This window comes from Etheostoma cragini, chromosome 18 (genome assembly GCF_013103735.1).
Source record: "Etheostoma cragini isolate CJK2018 chromosome 18, CSU_Ecrag_1.0, whole genome shotgun sequence".
Classification (NCBI taxonomy): Eukaryota; Metazoa; Chordata; class Actinopteri; order Perciformes; family Percidae; genus Etheostoma; species Etheostoma cragini.
In genome coordinates, this window is record NC_048424.1 from 10,440,491 (window position 1) to 10,461,829 (window position 21,339).

The window sequence follows — 21,339 nt, forward strand, 5'->3', positions numbered from 1 at the left end:
CACACTTCCTGGAAATATCCATACACACGCTATTTTAACACTATGTGTGACATCAGATTGTGGAACAAATATCTGATGGACAGAAAACTAACCTGCAACCGTTTAGTCTATTAATTGTTATGGTCATTTTTAAAGCAAAAATGCCAAACCTTCTGTGGTTTTAGCTTTTAAAATGTAAGGATTTGCTCTAAGGATGTGACATTTAATACATTTGGGTTTTGGACTGCTGGTCTTACAAAACAAGCAATTTCACCTCAGGGTCTAGATAAATATTTAGGGATTTGTTATTTTCTGACAACCTTCAGTCAATAGAGAAAGTACTATATGTGAAACACACAAAACAATATATGAAAACATACACTAACACAGAGTCACCAGGATGCACACACACACAAAACTAAATTACCTCCCAATATTTGTCAGTGATAACTTCATTAGTTGGTCACACATGATGAAAGAGCACCCGTTTAGCCAATCACCAGCCAGCCATTACCTATTAGGCCTTTAACAATCTGTTGGCTGCACAGCTAGCTACAGCCACTGATTACACTTCACCTCCTTTATCTCCTAACCAAATGAATGTTGACGGGGAAGATGGGGATTGGACTGCTTTAACTTTGAGATTTAGAGTTGAAAAATGGACGACAAGCAGAAATGCACTTATTCACAAAGACACAAACAGGGTTACAGGCTATGAAGATGAAAAGCAAGAGATTGAGACAGACAGAGTTCCTTTAAAGGAAAACAGAGCCTTAACCCATTTTACAGTTGAATGAGCCCATGCAACCCCCAACCCCCAATTCCCGAAAGTGTGCGAGAAGTCCCCTTCTTTTCTTCATCTCATTAAGCTGTGTCATGCTCTCTACTCCATTGTTCTGCCAACTCCAACCTGCTATTGTTTTTTTTCATACATATTCAAGATTAAGTGTGTACTTGTCTTTACTCCTCTATGTTTGGGTGTTTGAGTGAACGTGTAAGCCAATCTCACTGTGTTGTTATGAAAGGTGTGTGAGGGAATAACTTTGTTTAATGGGACATATTCTACCTACAGTACCATGACGGCATACCTTTTTAGTGCAGGGTGGTTTTACTGAAAGTAGAACCTGAAACTTTAGAGCCTCCCTCAAATTGACTGTCTAGAGTTTTATCGCCTTGAAAAGATGGGAAATGTTTGAATGGAAGAAACACTGAAAAGGAGACAATGACAAAGAGCTGAGTCCGAGGACCAAACCCCTCCTCATTCCCACTACCACAATTAAATTACTCTAACTGATTTTCAGCAGCCCTTCCCCACGTAAATGCGGCCAATCCATTTAATTTGGCTTCATCTAGTTATTCTACAAGCCCAGCCTCCCTCAGGTGCTTTTCCCTTGGGAGCTGTTGGCACTGATTGGTCGATCGCTGAACCTGCCTTCCCACCAAGGGATTATGGGGGATCCGGTGGAACACCTGCTCCACCACTAAACGGATATAAAATAAAAGGAGTATAGGGGGTAGAAACCAATAGAGAAAAAAAGCCTTGCCATTTCAAATCTACTGTAAGAAAAAGAAAATGTATGTAAATATTTGAAAAACAGAAAGATAACAGTGTGAAAATATAAAGCACGCAAGGCAGATAGAATGAGCTGCATGCTTACAGGAAAACCAAAAAAAATGCACACAAAGGACGCATTAGCAAAACTCCAATTTGAGAGTGTTTGGGTGTTTGACGGTCGTCTGTTCAGCGGTGCATGAAACCAGGGTGCCTGGGAGGTTGATTCAACATAAAGAGTCCAGACAATACTGTACCCAGGAAAGCGACATCTTGAGCTGTCAGGACGTGTTAGCCAAAGCAGGAGGGACGGGCGGCACTTGTCTGGCAGCATACTGTTAAGCTAAATGCGAATGAATAAGGATTTTGGTGTTTTTACACATGTAGAAAGACATTAGAAATTAGTTAATAAAGTAAACGGATAGGCAAAGCCTTAATATGGACTAACAACAAAAGCAGAACACACACAGACAGACACACACTCACACACACACACACACACACACACACACACACACACAGAAGTTACAGAAGTCGTGCTGTGAAGAAAAAGTATGTCTAAGCCCTGGCTTTGCTTTTTTTCTAAGAATTTTTGTGGACCACTGGCATTTTAAACCCTTTTAATTACTATAATGTCAAATCCTAGAGTACTTTTGTAAATAAATAATTATCTTGTGACAGATCCTGTCACATCTTTCAGTATTCTCTCTTATCTCCCTGATGGCTCCTTTATGTTGTGACGGAGGTGAAAGTGGGTCACCTCTGTAACCCCTGCAGTGTCAGCTCCATCACCCCTTTACTGTCAGCTCTGTTACACTTCCCTGCCAGCCTGGCCCATCACCTCCAGCTGCTAGCTATTGTGTCTTGTTCCCAGGGGTGGCCACCCATGGGAGTTATGAAGTCCTAATGTCCCAAAAGAGAGTGATGCATGGTCTGGATGCAAGCATGCACATCGGCATTGGGAATACATTCCATGTGACACACATGCACACACAAGAAGGCTGACAATACTTGCATCTACTATGTATGTATATGGGAGAGTGAATAAATGCATGCTCAAACACATGTCCATGCATAGTAGGGAAGTCTATAATTATGTATCCAACAAAAAAGATACATAATATCCCTACACAAACATGATGTAATGCTGATTTCACAGACAATAACTAAGCTAATGCGCAATATGGTAGGTCATTTTTAAAAGCATTAGTGACTATATTATTAAAAGCCTTTCTCTGAGGGTCATCTTGCCTGAAGCCTCGCCAAAGGTCTCCGAGGTCATAAAGCCACAATCTGTATAGATGGTGCACAAGACAGCCAGCATAACACACCTACACCTACACACACACCTACACACACACACACACACACCTACCTACACACACACACCCCCACCCACACACCCACAGAAGGATTCACACTTGCAGACAAATGGCCTAGATCACTCAGATACAAGAGGATGGAAATCACTTAATAAGAAGAGACAAAGCTCGGCTTGGGAAAAGCTGCCGCCGCATGTGTCATGACTCCCTGGGACTTTGACACACAGCATATAATCACTACCTACAAACAGTTAACTTAAGTTCTCTTTGAAGCATGAGCTTGTTTCCCAGTCAGGAAAAAAATACCACAATTATTACTGTAGCAAAACGGCAATATGGTGTCACGTTAAGTCTGCTAAGTCTTCCTAAGAGGCTCACAGAGACTGCCACTTGGGTAGTCCTACTCTAAAGTAGGTATGGTCAATGTAAGACATGGAAGCTCTAGCTTTAGACCACGCACACGCACACACACACACACAAACACACACACACACACACACACTCACACACACGTTTGTTTGTTCCAACTTCAAACTAACAAACTCCACAATAGTAAATATGTTCTGCTCTCTAATCTGTACCTTTGCCATCTTGGAAGGTTTGTGTTTTCCCCAATGAGCCTTTGATGATTTGTCCAAGCAGTGGTTTGGGTGTCCAGAGAGAGTCTGGCCTCTGATGGACCTTTGACACTGAAAGCAGACGTTTGCGAAGACAGCCCTCTGACCTGGCGGGCCTGGGGCTCGGGAAGGCTGGGGGCTGGAAGCTGTTCCCCATCTTGTTGGCGGGCAGGAAGGAGCACAGAGTTTGTTTCTTGCCAGGGGAGTCCTCATAGCAGGCCCTGTGCAAGCAGCTGACCGCTGGCTTCGAAGCGAGGCAGTGCATGTATGTGATCATCCCCTGCTGAGATCTAACCCCCCCACCCCCCAAAGACCACCCTCCCCTGCGCTATCCAGGACCAAAGTTCCTCAACTCCTCCTCCTTCTTTAGCACAACCCAATCTCTCTCTGGACAAGCACTTGAGGTGGTGAGATGGAGGGGTGACTCTGGGAGACCTCCCCTCTTGCTCCCAAACCCTCATTAGGCCTCCCCCTCTATTTCTGGAAAGATAGGACGGGGGTTTGGAGGTTTTTGCAACCAACAGGGGACCCAATCCCCCCTGCGTCTCCTCTTCTCTCCTCCTACTGTTTTTGTCCTTCCTCTCCCTCCCTCAGGGGATCCTATTGACTTGCATTGATTTGCCTGACAAAGGAAGGCTGTGCACAGTGTTGGATTACAAAATTTAACTCAAGAACAAATATTCCACAGAACTATTGCAGCATAAGGCTATTAAAAATCCTGCATGACTCTCAGTCAGGCGTCAGGCAGACTGCAAAAAACAAGAATTCTGACCCCAAAAATGACCAAGAACTTTCAAAAAATGAAAAATAAATCATATGAAAAGGGCATTGCATTATTGGAAATACCTGTGGTAAAGCATGTTTTTCTTCTAAATGCTGTTCTATCCTTTGCAATGACCGAGAAGCATCAACAAAGTGTGAAGAAACCAGTTCATGGCCAAAGATGGTGAGCGCATTCATTTGGTAAATTAGAGATAAGGTTTAATCTTCCAACAGAGAGTTCAGACAAGTTTGCCGTGTCTGAGAACATGCTGCTCCCTCTTTGTCCATGCATCTGAGACAGAATACCCGCACTGCCCTGTGGTGTCCACATGGCCTCTTCTCACCTCTCCTCCCAGCTCCTCCTCCCTCTGCTCCTCAGCGCTGCTGTTCTAATCTGTAAACCCAGATTATCCGTCCCTAGCCTGAGATTCTGACACACACACACACACACACACACACACACACACACACACACACACACACACACACACATCACATCACATCACAGATGGACATCAGGCTATAAATAATTAACTACATCACCTCCGGTGCTAAAATGTGTGGAAGTTCAAGAAGACTTCGTGATATGCATCAGCTGGGTAACTTGGATGACGCAACCTTAAGTGTGAAGAAAGCTGCGTGTGCGGCAAATATCAACATACTGCCTAAGATATCCTCCCCTGACTGGTGTTACCAAGTACAGAGATCCAGCTGAAAACATACGCAACCTAGTTCTTTCAAGTGGCTAAAACACCTACAAGATACAAAGTTTTGATGAGTTTAATTGGAGCCAAACTAATAGAGGAGCACTGAGTGAAGCAAGAATGGACTAAGAGTTATATCCTGAAACCCTAACACAGACAGATGTAAAATAAGCAGCAAACAAAGATACACACACAGGGTGAGAGTAGTCACAAGTGGTAAGAACTTCAGACTAACCTACTAGCGGGGGCAAGAAATACTTGAGAATTCTCAAGCAAATGTCGCCCTCTGGTGGTGATTAAAACCTGTGCCGTACAACACGGAGACACCAGTGTGACACCAGTGTGACTTTTCAACACAGAGGTGTTGAAAAGTCACGTTTATTTTGGGAAATTGGGATAGACATTTTTCCCCAATTCCTTGAAATTTTATAGACTGATCAAAAAAGTAATCGTCAGATAACTCTATAACAAAAATATTTGTTGGCCGCAGTGCAAGAACACTCATAAACACATTGCAATTTTGGGGGAATAGGAAGACCATTATCCTGCCAAAGCCTCAGCAGACAGCCAGAGGCTGAAACAGCTATTACCCATGGTTATAATTTCCACAGAATTGTGATTCAGCCAAACACACAAGCTGATTACGAAAACCAAAGCCACACACACACACACACACACACACACATAGTGAGGACACGCATAGCCCATGGGGCAAGCCAAAAGATTCAAACTGTGGCCTAAATTGCACTAACACTGTTGTTGCTCCAAATCCACAAACACATAGACACCCTAGGTCATACAGAACATCAGGGGCTGAATAGTCATGCAGACCTGCAAACATGACAGCGTCATAACATCACAAAAGGATGCATTTTTACAGTGACACACATTAACATACATTAATTGCATTCTACTACCAGGTAAGCATGTGTGTTTCTGGTGGTGACAGTTGAGTGTGTGAATACACACATACAGAACGCATATGATGTGTGTCTCAGTTGGCTGTGAATGTTCAGGTCTTGCCCAGACCCAGTATGCATGGCGGTCAGACTCTCACAGACCACTGCCCATGAATAGGGATTATTACTAGTCAGGACGTGTGTGTGTGTGTGTGTCTACCCAATTTTTTAACAGTGCAACATCCAGGTAAAGCTGGGGTAGTGCATTTTGTGTTTGTATCAATATGTGTTTACACACAAACGTTCCTATGCCTATGTTATTGTATACTCACATGTACACATAGGCTGTGTGTGGGGGAGAGCAAAGCGGAAGGCTTTAGGGAAGGGACAATGGTAACCATGGATACATAGGTCTGAATGGATTAATAGGAGCACCTGCAAGCTGAGTTAGTCCTCTGTCTGGGGAAGTCATTCGATCATCCACAGGGAGTCAGCCATTGTCTTTTTCAAACTTCACCCACAACAAAACTTTTCCAGCATTGTCCCTGGAAACACCACAGCTGTTTTCCTACTAAAGAAATACTGTAAGGCCCCCTCTTCTGACTCCAACATTAGCCTAAATTTCCCAAAAAGCTATTTTTCTTTTTTAGATTATATTTTTGGGCATTTTTAGGCCTTTAATGGAAAGGGGAGGGGGGGGTCCACTGGAGTCTATTGTTTACCTATCAAGATCAGAAATCTTGTCCTCTCTAGGAAAAGTTTGAGGTCTTGACAAAGGTCAACATCTCATTCAGAGTTTCCTCTTAAAGTCCCATGACATTTTTAAAGTTTGCATTATTTACTAATGCAAAAATGTACAATACATGGAGAAAGTCAATTGAATACAAGTATTATTAAGATAAGTTTACTGTTCAAAGCTACAGGTCCAATATTTACCCATGTTGTGGCATTTATTTCAAACCTGATGTTGGCAAATAGCTTTTTAAATGAATTTAGAATCCAGCCACACTGGAAACACTTATTTTGCTGTCTACATTTCAACACCTTTCTCCTGTCACCCCTGCACTTTTCTTCCCCTCCACTGGAGATAAGCAGCCTGCCACAACGAGTGTGAGAACATCCATCAACGCCACGACCCACAGGGCCAGAGGGCAGGTAGTGGGTCAGCCTTGGGTTAAGGGGGTCAAAGTATTTCCAGACACAAAGCACATTCAGGTGCATTGGTTATTAAGGGGCTGAAGGAAGTTTAATGGGGTCAAAACTTTGTTAGTTACGCTTGCTTCCTAAAAAACAGCAACATGATTTAGATTTTTGGCAACTATCTCCAAAATATCATGGTCTTATCGAGTTGCATAGGCTCAGTGAGTCCCCACCAGTAATGTAAACCCATGCAAATATTCTACTTGAAGCAGTAAATGCCCAAGAGGTGGAACTGAATGGAGCTGAGGCAGGCCAAATGAAGCCTAGAGACTACGTTCACCTCTTGTAACAGCAGCCACCAGTCACTTAAAGCGGAACACCTTTAATTAATATACTTGATATAATTAATATAATTTTAATGGGTGAGTTATAAAAAATAAATCACCCCCTGTGTCAAGAAGGGGAAAATTAGATATAGAGACCAAAACGTTTTTTATAGCAGGCAGTAAACATGTTTATTTCTGCTGTAAAGTTTAGCATTTTAACATCGGGTCTATGGGGATTAACTCCTGGGGAGGAGCCAGCCTCGAGTGGCCGTGAACTGCAGTTTTTGGCACTTCCGCCTTGGCTTAATTTTTCAGCCTTGAAGGTTGCGGCTTGGGTAGCACATATGCCAATATGGAAAGATTGAACTGAACACAGAATTATTGACAAGAACTAGTTGATTTTTTTTTTAAATGAAGCAAAACACGGCAATAATCTTAAATATTTGCTTTACTTAATAGAGATAAATATTTCAGATTAAAAACTGATCATAACCACTAACCCATTTTTGTCCACAACAGTGCTGTAGTTCCCAAAGTCCTGTCTCTAATCTATGATGTGTAGGTGCCATATAGGTGGGGAGAATACTAAGTGAAATACCATGAAGGAGTTGAGGTTAAATATAAGTAAGTAAATACGTATAGGCTTACACGTATAGCTATGTGGGTCAGTGCCCTGAGGGCCATATCTAACACGGCGGCCTGTGAAAAACCACTGTGCTCCTTCTGCCTTCCCAGGAGTGTGTGGAACTCATACACACACATTCCTGGAATTCAATTCACACACACAAGCAGGCCGCATATACAGTACAGATGCTTGAAAACATCTCTATTCTATATAATCAGTATTTTCTTTCAATCAAAGATATACATGTTCAAAACATAATTCAGCATAGCATAAGCGTAGCAGCAGAACATACACATAAAGGCCAACACATCAGGCTGAAATAGGTATACTGTGGACATTCAGGTTGTGGACAACAGCTTTTTCTATCTGAAGTTGAACGTCACTTTTGCCTCTTAAAATGACAAACTTTGCCAGCAACAGATTATATCAGCAATCACTAGTTAACTCTGTTAATCCTGTAACAGCTATGATATAACTGTAGTCTGGTTATCATGCTCTCAGCAAGTCAGAGCTTGTACTCAGCAAGAATTCATATTAAATCAGCAATGCATGTCTGCAGTGTTTTAACTTTCTCAGCTAACAAAATCACATCATGCTATTATGTTATTTATATCTTTAATTACTTCCAAATGTTCAAAGCTAAGCCTTATTCAATACAATAAGATGCAGATAAGATAAACTCAATTATGTCTCACTGGGTGCTATGGCTGCAAACTTGGTGCTTTTTACACACACACACACACACACACACACACACACACACACACACACACACACACACACACACACACACACATATGTGCATTTACAGCAGGAACAGAGTAAAAATGTGCCATTAAAAAAAATTACCTAAATTATTAATGATCAACATATGTAGTTGGAGATAGTTTCTATTGATTAAACAATTAATCGTTTCATACTCTACTGTGTTGAGTAGGATTAATCCTATTCAACAAAAAGACACTAATTAAGACTTAATTACATTAAACTAATTTAAACTAGATGATGCTTCTGGCTTCCAAGTGCACACGCTTTATCAACTAAGCATCTGTGTGTGTATGTCAGCACATCTGCAATTCTTCCTCAACTGCTGTTTGCAACCAAAACATCTGAATAAATATAATGCTCACACTGAATGGAATAAAATCAGAGTGGTTGAGAACATACCGGGCGGGGAACACTGCACCAAGTTCCACTAACGACATGTTCTTCCAGATTGGACATGGCCCAAGTTGCCCTTAACAGACCTCACAACAAGAAGGTTGGATGTATTCCCTGAAACAAATTTGCCTGACAAGGCTTACATTCACTAACATAGACAGAAAGTACGCATTTCTTTACCACTCACACTGCAGGAAACCTTCAATTTGAGTGAGAACGAAGTTTGCAAAATTACTCCAACTAATCCCAGGCCCATCGAATGTCTCCTCTCTGGGCTAACATATTCTTATTGAGTGAAGAAATAACTTATGTAACATAGCAAAAGCCACACCAAGTGGTCTGGCTGGCTAGTAAAGAGCTTGCATTAAAATGCAAGGCTTTACTGCAGGAGAGTAGGGGGAATGAATGTGTGGTCAAAACAGATGAGAATCCACTCTGGCCACAGCTGGATGTAAAGAAACATGGACTGAAAATGTGTCACATCTGCCCAGAGTTGGCACCCAGTACTGAGGGGACTTGTTTAAATCATAACATAAGCAGACATTCTGTAACTGGCATCCAATGTAGAGTAATCTACCCAGTGGATTCACAGTGTTTAATGTAATGCCCAGTATTTGGGTCAGTTTGTATATCATTTGGAGCTGGAAACCCAAACTAATAGAAGAAATATGACACAGTTCAAGACCTTCCGTCTACCATACAACTGGTTGGTTGGTCATAATTAAGCACACATAGTCAAGAATACCAAGTTATTCTGGACATCGATTTTTAAAATGGTACATTACTTCCTTTAACAAAACTGAATTTTCTCCAAAACAACCCCCATATCCGTTTCTCTTCATTTAGATCAGAGTCAAACAGTAACTGAAAAGATAAATTACTGCCTAAAGCTGATGAATATTGCCAAAAATAGTTGCAGTGTTCAATTTATATTACCTCATTTCTGGAAGCCATAACTCTTCAGGCTACAAAAAGTGTGGGATGATCTCCACATTTCTGAGATAAGAGCAGTTTAGACCTTTTAGTAAGATGCAGCTGAGCACCATTATGTTCTTCATTTTATTGCATCTGCTGGCCTGGAGTTTTTGGGAGTTTGTTTTGTGTAATATAATGTAGTCTGACTGTTGCTGGTTTAGTTTATTCTTCAAAACAACTAAACATGTCAAATGACAGCTGGTCAACAAATTAAAAGCTGTATACTTACAGAAATGATGAAAAAATATTTTTATTTTATTTTATTCACAATTCATGATATTCAAAATCACAGGAATGAAGTTTAAGTTTTCAGTGAGATCCATGATGAAAATGCCACCATGATGTTCTTACATCAGTGCATCAAGATGTCAGAATTTCTCGACAAAAACAAAGAAGACGAAATGCAATGGAAGCCAATCTCCTGCTGCCAACACCAAAGCTGCTGTTTTCCTTTAGATCAACAGCATCATATCATCTACTGGACAACTTCATGTCTTCATTCATAAACCATAGCGAATGGTGAAGTCATTACAGAGTTGTGCGGTCATAGATTGAGCATAAAGTATACTGCAACATAGCCAAGCAAAGAAACAGAGAGCATGTGAGAAGACACAAAAACGCAAAATGAGATTGAAAAAAAAAGAGAGCAGCCCGTTTTTCCCTTATCTCAATTTGTCAGTCAAGTAATAGCCAACACATGGCTACACTCTGCAGGACAGCAGCCCAGCAACTGCAGCTTTGCCAGCTGTTACTGAGGACAACACATACTCAGACACACAAACACGTCACTCGTCTCCGGTAATAAACACTCCACAGTAGAGCAAATTTAAAGTTCATATTGTGAGTTGCAAATAAAGGTTTCAATATTGGTACCATTTGCCTGTTTCCCCAAAATCAAAGATGAATTAGAGAGCGACTGAGAAGAAGAGCAATCAAAAAGCAAATCGACAGAGTAAAAAAGGAGAGTAAGGCTCAAAGTCAGTGAACCTGAATGATTTAGAGAAAGAAAATAAAGAACAAAGGAAGAAATGATTAAAGAGAGAACTAAAGAAAAACACATGAGGAAGGATATTGTGTAGGAGGAAACCTCTGTGACCGAGATTACTTTCCACACAGAGGAGACAAATGGAGTTTAACTTTTCTTTGTCCCAGAAAGTCTGCGGAAGAAGTCCCACACTGGGGTGATGCAAACACATGCATGTAATGTACACACACTTACCTTTCAGACAGAACATGGCTTTTCACTTAAATCCCCATTTCTTTACGAGAAACAAATGCCGGTTTCTTTCCTGGCTTTCCACTTTCTAGACCTCCTTTCCTCTCCCCCTTTCCCTCTCTTTCTCTACACAGCTCGGTCAAGGCACTCACACACAGACGCACAGATCCAGAAACATACACTCCTCTTACACGGTGCCTCTCTCGCCATCTCCTTACCTCTCTTTTTCTCGTCACACACACATACATACATACACACGCTTGTGAGTGGCAGCTAGCCAACTTCTACATGGAAGAAAACTGCTTCTCGACCCCCTCACGCTGCTTCTCGTCTCTCTCACTGCATCTGTGAGTGTCTCAGTACAAAACTGACAATCCCCCCCCCCCCCCCCCCCCCCCCCCCCCCCCCCCCCCCCCCATCTCTCCGCCCCATCAGTGTTGGCAAGAGGAAGAGCCAGAAGCCCAGCCTCAATCTCACACTTTTAAAGCTGCTGTCCACCCGTTATTGGTGTCCTTCATGCAGATACTTAACACACATATGTATAAATATAATTGTATTTAGTATGTAAATTAATTCAACCAAAATGATTATCTTGTTTACATTTTTGAAAAATCAAATTACACGAACACACACAGGGCACGAGCCTCATCGAGGATTGTGATTGTAGAGAATCTGGGAAGTCAGCAGTTTAGAGGAAGGCAGGGGGCCCTGGCTTGAGGTCGATCCATTGTGCGCTGATCAACTATAATCGCTCTAATCCTCCCAATTCAACTGTTTGTTATCAGGAGCAGCTACAAGCTTGGTGCATCCCAAACCCTGCGCGCTGCCTGTTCTGAATTACCAGCAGCAAAACAAGGAATTGGGAGAGTGACATGCTGGCAAATAGCATTTGCTTTTGGATGTCAAGTTGCTGCTTCTATCTTGCTCAACTCAAAGAGTACAACAGTAGCCGTTCTTACTGTATGTTACCAAAACTGAGAAAAGAGTACATAGGCCTTGCCTGGGCTTTAGTGCCATGCCATTACAATACTACTATGACAATGAAATGATAATTTATAAATAAATAAAAGCGGAGGAAAAAAATCACGCAGAAGCTAAGAGCAGATTTTAGAAAGCAAGTAGAAGTAGAAAAACAAGTCGGCTTTTTTGTTGGAAAAGTAGCAATCCAGGATTTTGTTTTATGTGGGGTGCCAAAATCTGAACACAGCGACCATAGACAGTTACAGTTACTGTGTCAACTCAAAGTTTAGCGTACTCCAGGCTAATTAACAGAATACAAAATGCCATTGATTTCCAATGAGGCTCTTTAGTGGATTTCTCTTACTCTGCAAAAACACAGTTGGTTACTGCTTAGTAAAGCTTAAAAAAAGAAGGTAAAAACCAGTCAATACCCATTTAACAAGCAACAATGTACCAATAAACTGAGCTAGTTTATTATGGGCGTGCAGGTTTCATTCATTATTCAACACTTCTTTAACTGATTAGAACATCTCTGAAACAGGTGAGTCACCACCTCGGCGTGCCCGGGCACCTGGTGACAGCCTCTAATCGCAACTAATTTATTGGAAGTGATGTAAAACTCAGTAACGCTGTTTAATTTGCATTCACTTCTGTTCTGAAGCCATTATCAATCATGTATTATAGATACACATAACAAAGTCAATATACAGAACATATAGGGTGTACTACTTTATAAGCTGTTTTGGCTCCATTCATTATAGTTTAGCACTATCATGTTTACAACACTATGACCTTTCATGTAAACCGTTAAAAGTAATTATAGCAATTGTAACAAGTAACCACAATAATCTTTGCATCATAACGCATGATAAAATCTTACAGTGACATTTAAATTCTCTATACATTGGGTTATAATCCTTTACATTAGGTATTTATCATAGACCTGATGGAGATACTTAGGTAAGACTTTCTATTATTATACAGTATGTTAGACACTGAGACATACTACACTGGTTGGTATAGAAAGCAGCTATTTTTGTAGGGTATGATATGTAAACTCTGCATAGAGGCTCCTAAAAACAGGATAAAATAGAGTCCAAATAGCAGCGTTGAAAGTACAATAAAGCAATGTAACAGCAGTACTACTATCCAAGTGTGAGTGTTCATGTGTGTTTGTGTTTGTGTTTGTGTGTGTGTTATACAGTATGAGTGACGTGGAGCCACTCTGCGAGGTTGAGTGCATAAAACGAGAATGCCACAAAAACCCAACCCTGGAAATAATCAACAATTAAAAACACACGCGAATGCCTGAATAGACCCACCTGACCAGACAATAAAACCTGACTTCACCAAACCTCCACCTTAATTGGATGCTGCTTCATCCAAAATGGCCTTAACTATATAACCTTCACCACAAAACCCTTGGCCGTGAAGAAACACTTGAGGTCTGCTCTCACAAAGCTGAAGTGGTAAAAGCAGAGAGGTGGAATTTCTACCGTACTCTTAACCTATTATGTTAAGAAAAATGTCATTTATCATTTATGTGATATTTTTGTTTATCTACTGTAGATATTCCTACAACACAAGTAGATGAACACATGCAAAAATTCATTTGGATAAAAACTTGGCTAAAGAAAATTTTGCTAACTTCAAATTGTAATCATAAAACTCAAAAACACTATTCATTTAAGTTAGAAACGATTAAAAGATTCTACACTTACAGTATTTTTTTTAATCGGTTATTATGCTTTATATTCTTTATGTCATGTTCATGCATCATTTTGGTTGTATTATTTTATATATTTTGAAAATTATGTATTAGCAGCATAATATAATGTAAATCCCCTTCTTTTCTTCCTAACAGACAATTCAGCACTGGACTGCATGGTAACAGGTCTTCTGCTTAAATTGCCGTCTCATACTGAAACTACAGGACATAAAGATGCATCCTGAGGCATTCCAACTGACCACTGTTGACTTTCTTCAAAATACAGTCTTTGTCTATGAATAAAACAATATCAGCAGGGCCAGATTGTGTCAAAGGCCCCATTACAGTATCTCATCTTAAATATTAGTCACCATTTATCTGACTCAGAGTACTGCACATTTTCTATTGTATCCAGTGCAGTACAAACACAACATGTTGTTACGGTCTGCGAGGAGCTTTATGTCAGTGCAAGATAAAACTAAATAACACACGCAGATAAGAACTAAGCTTGTTGCAGCAAACATAACTCTTACGATAACGCAGACATTTAGACACGCAACGAGAAGTAACCTGGAATTGGAAAAATCTGAGCCAACCAGACCTCTCAATTACAACAGGTTTTACAGTAATCAGTAGTAATAAACAGAAACAAGGAACTGAAAATCTCAGAAGACACGACTGGATGTGTACTAAAGGTGACAGAGAAAGATCATCCCCTCTACATATATGTGGACTAAAATCTCTCACCTCTGGATTGTGTTGGGACATCAGCAGTGCATCCTATCAACATATAGGACAACATAAGCCCTAGACCTCTACTCCCTCATAAACTGAAACCATGCTCACAAATATTATCTCTTGTTTTCCTCCACCTTCCCTTTTCATGATCGAGTAAGGGCATTCACAGATTTGATCCCATAATACAAAAGGTAATATTATACATACAATATGATACAAAAAGGTGGGTGATGCAAGTCAGAGATTAGGTTTTTAAGAGGAAATACGAGTTAATGCGATTTAATACAGGCTACAAGTTGACTGATGAGCGGTAGGATTTGGTGGTTTTCAGCATACAGTAGGTCTGATCTGGGACCAACTACTAGAGACATAAGGAGGAGGTTATGTGGGTCAGAAAAGGAAAAATTGACCTGAAAGTGACCTGAAAATCACCAAAACAATGTCAGCACATAGGAGGGAAAGAAAGAAAAAGGTGATTAGAAACTGTAAAAAGCGTGCATCTTCCCTCCCCATTACATTAAGTGTGCATGTATGTTGTATGTAAACGTATCTATTTCTGTGTCTAGCAGGAGTGTGTATACGGCCTGGGCCGTGGGCCACATTACCAGATTTTCATGTCCGTCTTTTAATGAGGCCTCGCTGGTTTATACATCACAAGTCCCCCCTACAGCGAATTATCATCTGCTAATCTGGATTTACACATGGAGTACATAATCATGCTGTGTGTGTAAAAACGTGCTCTAAAATTGCAAAATGCATCTCACTCAGACAAATATGTCCTAAAGACATTTTCATACAGCCTATGGGAGGTCCAATTCTGGTTCTGGCCGCCGCAACACTGGGGTGCCAAGGTGTGGTAAATATTCATGTTAATATGTTGTTGCCCTAAATGTGTACGTGAAGGTTTAGAAAAATAAATACAGAAAAACAGTGGCACACTGTAGGTATATAAAACACACAACTAAATCCCTAAATCTCCCTACATGCATGTTAACACGGTGCACTCCTACTTGCCAACAACGGATATCTCAATGAATTAGACTCGAGAGTCATCAAGTTCATTTCATATGGTGACTTGCTGTATACAAAATATAAACACAACACAACACAACAAGTAGCCATAAAGTAAGCATGTGAAGCTCAGATCCCCTGATTCCAGACAGGGACACAGGGGCTCAGGAAGCCTGAGGGGCCTCAGCAGCCTGCCCGGGGCCCGGCTGTCCGATCCATTTCTTGACACTGCCCTCCAGAACAGCCATTGTGCCTGTCCTTTGACTGATCAGACATACAGCCACGTAAAGAGGATCAATAGATTTGATTGAGAAGACTGGGTCAGGTTATTGTGTGTCTTTGTATGTGTTGCAAAGCAAGAAAGACAGAGGAGACGGTCAGAGAAAAAGAGTTCAAATTGTTGATGGAGGTCGAGGGAAGATATCAGTGACAACACAATCCCCTCTTTTTCACAGTTCCTTAACTTTTGCTGCCTACAGGCTTCAGGCCTTATAATCAAAACATTTCCCTGTAGGGCATCAGAAAAGAAATGTGCCCCCCTGCATTACAGGTTTTGATTATATGAGATGTTGATATACATACTAAATCCCCTTGATTTTTAACTGTTGTCCCAAATCACATTGCACAAAAAAAAATGTGCAGGGGAGGAACAGTTCAAGTAATGTCTCATAAAACTAAAAAACGTATTAAATAATTGGGGCAACCTGATGCTTGAATGGTTAAGATGCATACCAATCAACTCTGATTCTTTTTTATTTAATACTTACTGTTTGTAGTGCATACTTCACACCTTTAGTATATAGAATAGAATTGGGAGACTGAGCGCTGTTCACCTGCAGTACATTTTTAAGTAAATTTAAGTAAATAGTTGCTGGTGAAAGACTATATTGAGTAAAATTTAACATATTTTATATATTATTAAACCGGATATTTAATAACTTTTTGTGTTGATCCCTGTCACAACTCAGTGTTGTTAAGCCACCTCAAGCTAGGTCTTCACCGGGACAGCCAATAGCAGCTTATGTAGCATATGGCTCTCTTACACATGATTGGTTCAGAGTTTTCCCAATAGCAAGGTCAAACTGAACCACACCAGGAAACACTCACTCGCACACCCCTTTCCTTGGCAACCGTGGCAAACACCCAACCAGCCGAGCTGGATACTGCGTCAAAATTGCAGGTTTTGGAGCCGCAGGCAGTCATTTTGGGGCTATATTTACAGAGACTGCCCATGCGTCTTGTTATGGGTCCTGGCAGGCACGTGGAAGACAGATCCAGATGTTATAAATACTCCAGGCTCAAGAGAGGTATTCTTATGAGAGGTTTCCTCTATGTGGTGTGCAGAGTGCATATGTACAGTATGTATTTATGCTTGTGAGAAAGAATAGTTATTAAATTGACCCGTCTCTGACACTGTCCCTAGCGTAGAATTAGCTATAAAAAAAAGATGTATATATATCTAGATATGTATATAACAAAAGTGACAGACAGACAAAGAGAAAGAAACAAAGAAAGAAAAAAAGAGGGTGTGTGATGAGTAAAATAAAAAAAATAAAAAAAATACTAGCAAGAGTGCACCAGTCAAAAAAAAAAAATCCACTGGTGCAATCTCTTCATTTCCAATTCAACAAAATCAATAAAAACTCCCCCTTCCTTCCTTTAAGGTTTAACAAGGAATTGACTAATTTCAATCTGCTACCTGACTGTTCTTACCAAATAATCAATAGGGAAAATAAACCCTTATAGACTATTAAATTAAGGACCTAAAATGATGTGTCAAAAAGTCATGTTAGATTGAAGAACTACACAATGGAGCAAAGATAGATATATTCTAAATACGACAGGATGATGGCTGACAGTACAAACAAAAGGTGTGCCTTAGATTATATACAGTCCATTTAGATAAAGATCTGGCTCAGATACATGACACCTTTTCTGCATATGCACAAATAGTTAGTACACATTGTACGGAGGACCATCACTGTTTACTTCATGTGCAAGTCATCTGACAATGACAAACATTAAAGGTTCTACATCTACTGTACATCAAGCCCAATGTAACACAAACTGATATAATGTGGTAAACATTAATAATGACATTCAAAATGGTGGCTGCAGCTTCTCCCCTTTGACTCAGGGAAAAATGTGAGAACCTCAAACCATTCCAGCCATGTGCAGCCGCGTGCGGCCATGAGCTGTTTTAGGAAGAGGGCAGGTTCAGAGGTGATAGAATGACCAGAAAGGATTGAGACAACAGCAACAAGCTCCCCATTCCTGTGGGGCAACAAAATGGCAACTTATGCTTAAACAGCTCCACGTGCTTTTAAGCACTAACTACAGTAACAGGAACAATCATGAAACTTAAGGTGTCAATCTCTAAAAGGCATAAGAACTGTACGTATGAACACAGACCCATGTTAACATGTAGGTACGCACATTATGTAATATGCACCATTAGCAAAGCAAATTTAAAGCATTTAAAAGCTGATTCCTGAGTCATTTTAAAAAGTATGAATAGAATGAGTGATGTCAAACTATCCCTCAGTGGCTTTGTTGATGTGAGTCCAGTTGAAACAGACCTGTTACGGCAGCTGCAGACGACGGCAGGACGGGTCAGAGTTAATGAAAACAACCGGTGAGAATATTAGAGCAGCATCGGTGTCGCTTTCAATTTTCAGGTTATGGTTTGGCTAAAGTTACAACCATTGTCCCCTAAGTCTTATTGACACCACTGACCAAATACACACTTTCATGTACACACACACAAGTAATCAATAAATAATATCCCTAATCAGGAAACATAATACCCCTAAGGTAATAAGAGATAAGTACAAATGGAATTCTTACCTCAGTCAAGATGTTGCAAGAACAACATATTATTTTACTGTATTACATCTGAGCGATGAACTATGCAAGCCTCCACAAACACACACACACACACACACACACAGGCACCAGCCTGTGACATCACCATGCCCATGACACATCATTGTTTACCTCTCGCCCACACAAAGTACCCTTTTACCCCCTAACAGTCCCACTGATGGTGGACACCTCCTGCTCTTTTCCTACAGCAACCAGGAAGTGCCAGGGACGTGGAGATGGAGAACAAGGAGTCATAAAAAGACAATGACCCACTTCTTGCTTTGCTTGTGCATGTAAACAATCTCATTAACTGGCTTCCGGGCTGAGAGCAAGAACAAAAATTCATTCAAATGAGCTCAGGGCATTGTGACAACTTGTGATGCATCCAAGCCAAAGATACCATGTGGACTGAACTAGCCATACTGAAAGATATATAACAAACAGAATCAGTAAGCAGTGACATAGCTTGTCTCTTCATTGCTTTCTCCTCTCTCACCTATTTTGTGTTGAGGTTGGTACACCCAGTCATCATTATCACCATCATCATCCTCCTCCTCATCTCTGTCTGCAGTATGAAGGTGAGTGTGTGAGTGTGAGTACGGTTGACGGTTGTGGACGGCGTGGAGCTCGTTCTGGCTGTGGAAGATGCGCTTGCTCCGGCGGGAGAGGTTGGAGACGCTCAGCCAGCTGAGCGCACGGGACAGCCCTGCGGGCTTCTCCTTACGGAAGGAAGCGGCCCTCCTTTCCCCTCTCATCCTTAGTCAGGGATAGCAAGTCTAAGATGGAAGGTTGTATATCTTCAAAACCACCTGGAAAAATAGTGCTCAGATGTAGATCCTTAGGTTGGTTGTTGGATATTCACTCAAAGTCCAGATCATGAAATACCAAACATTTCTGAACACAGTATCCAGGTCTGTGCACTAAAATACTTCAAACTATTCTGATTCCATGTTAAGTATTAAGTTAGTTCCAGGAGGAAGTTCGGCTATAACCCAGTTTTTCTTTACTTTGGTTACACAAATCCACATCATGACTCTGACCTGGACAGTCTCAACTTCCACCCTCTTTCTCCTTCCATTAATTTCTGTGTCACGTGCCAAAAGCCAGACTTAAATAATATCTTTTCCTTTCTTCTCTCCCTTTGTGTTTAAAGATTCCGGGCGTGATTCCCAAACCCAAAAGGGGTAATTAGGCAATCCAGCAATCTGGAAAACCACCACCCCTCTGCGGCACACACTCAGATACACACAGTTATATGTGCACACTCGCTGTGGGCTGTAATTGTCCTTGGTGGTGCATTACAGGGTGGAGAGAGGTTTCCTAATTACATTAAAACACTTTTCAATCCCTGCAAGTCAGTGGTTGTTGTTTACAACCTTCTGTGCTCTTGAGTGTTGTTATCTCCAGTTGTTAGCACACACACCAGCTGACTCGCACCATCTCAGCGCCTGGCCGGACCAGGAGGTTAAGAGGTGTCAGCGTCCCTGGGTCTATTCGCAGCCCGATGGAGTTACATACACACTCACACACTCACATATGATGTCCTCCCGCCACTAGCTCTAAATCCTCTAGAATGGTATGTGTGTGTGTAGATGCCAGCAGGCAGAGATGACGACGCCTCTCAGGGTTTCCAAATTCATCCAACTTCTCGTCAAATCTTTCTCCTTCTTCCTCTCTCTTCTGTTGTGACCGCATTTCCTGGTGTGTCGTTATAAGTGGTGGATGAGGAAGAAGTACGCCAAGAACGCTGATGTTGTGAAAAAACTCCAGGTGTTGACTGCCATCTAGATCTGACTCTCCAGTCAGCTGATGAGCACAAGTGCTAAAGCAAGAACCAGGAAGGGAAGCCCACACCTGCTGAACACACACGTAGTGTGACACAAAGACAGCCAGATAAGCAGTATGCGCTGTTGAGGATTCCCTGGACTCCGGTCTTGGTCAGTGTGTGACTGACTAAGAGAGTTGACTATGGGTGTTGTGACTATAAGGTTAGGGTTACACCCAACCCTAGTAGCCACGGTGCTGAAATACGAGTCAGCCCGTCCCTTCTTCTTTCCCTCCCTCTTTCTTTCCCTCAGTTTTCTGTGATCCCTGATCTCTGCCCCTCCCATCCAATGCGTTTGCCGGCATGGCAACCACTCGTCCCTCCCTCCTTTGCTTCTTTCTTCCCTCCCTCACACTTTTCTTTCCACACTTAACCTTGTGTTTACTTTCCTTGTTATCCTAGTTGCCTGTAGCCCCTCAGGTGCTTCTGAGGAGCTTTATCTGAGACAAAAGACACAATGTTTACGGTTTAATCCCTCGCAGTTACCGGCGGCACTAATTGCAAGTTGTGTTGTCATCTAAAACCACTACATTTTGAGATAGTTTAGGGCACTAAGCTGTATATTCAAATATATGTTATGACACTCTCACAGCAATCCTGTAAACTTACACTCTGCCTTAGGTGCTGGAAGGAACTGGTTCAACAACAAATTTAGAGTACCTGAAGACGACAACGAACATGACTTAATAACGGGGTGATGAAGACGGTCGAACATTTCAGAGATTGCACTAAGTTATAGGTGTTAAAGATTTATGACAAATATGCAAACGGTGTATATTCTTTTTGTAAAACCACTACACAAGACATATTTAGCTGCCCTACAAATAGCTGAGGTAGACTAAAATTACACACGGAGGCCCTCAGGGGCTAAAACAAAGTCTTTATGGAGAACTACAAGTTTGTTAGGGGGGGGGAGCGTTCCCATCCGAGTGTAACCGCAGAGGGAGTGTGACC

At 41.3% G+C, this 21,339-nt stretch overlaps 1 protein-coding gene across 11 annotated transcripts in view; it reads right to left on the reverse strand.

Moving 5' to 3' along the window:
- The window catches only part of LOC117961524 (NHS-like protein 1), a 98,378-nt gene that overhangs the window by 37,744 nt on the left and 39,295 nt on the right, over positions 1–21,339 (reverse strand). The window contains exon 1 of one of the 11 annotated variants that reach the window (XM_034900260.1): positions 19,057–20,532. The exons of 8 other annotated variants lie outside the window; for them this stretch is intronic. In XM_034900260.1, coding sequence (XP_034756151.1) covers positions 19,057–19,315 — 259 coding nt within the window. In that variant the 5' untranslated portion in view covers positions 19,316–20,532. Of the gene's footprint in view, positions 1–3,434; positions 3,753–11,281; positions 11,627–19,056; positions 20,533–21,339 lie in introns of those variants that run through there. 2 more of the 11 variants (XM_034900263.1, XM_034900258.1) reach the window with 2 other exon arrangements.